The sequence below is a fragment of the Penaeus monodon genome, chromosome 15, assembly GCF_015228065.2.
Source record: "Penaeus monodon isolate SGIC_2016 chromosome 15, NSTDA_Pmon_1, whole genome shotgun sequence".
Taxonomy (NCBI): Eukaryota; Metazoa; Arthropoda; class Malacostraca; order Decapoda; family Penaeidae; genus Penaeus; species Penaeus monodon.
The window spans coordinates 49,812,359-49,812,627 of record NC_051400.1 but is presented as its reverse complement, the minus strand read 5'-3'; the positions used below and the strand labels follow the sequence as shown (position 1 = coordinate 49,812,627).

Here is a 269-nt window from a genome sequence, read left to right as displayed (position 1 = left end):
CACCCATATATATATGTTACAGCGTAATCGTGTGTTGCCCCGTAGTTACCAAAGGCCACCTACCCAGGGGTCGCAACAGAGAGCAGGAATGTCGCTAGGAGAAAGAGGAAGGTCGGTGCTTGCATTGGCCCCGAAAGGTGCTGCCGTGGTGTTCAAAAGCGTGCTTGCGTATTCTTCTAAGATGTCAGTGCACTCGATCTAGAAATATATTGTAGGTTATAATGAACAACGTAGACGAATCCTCCTTTCCTCATACCTACGATGAAAAT

The 269-nt window shown here is 46.8% G+C and overlaps 1 protein-coding gene across 1 annotated transcript in view; it reads right to left on the bottom strand.

The window, feature by feature from the left end:
* The window catches only part of LOC119582390 (adenylate cyclase type 2-like), a gene marked incomplete in the record, with an annotated part of 138,831 nt that overhangs the window by 11,681 nt on the left and 126,881 nt on the right, over positions 1–269 (bottom strand). The window contains 1 exon segment of the mRNA XM_037930603.1: positions 64–198. Within this exon segment, the coding sequence (XP_037786531.1) occupies positions 64–198 (135 nt within the window).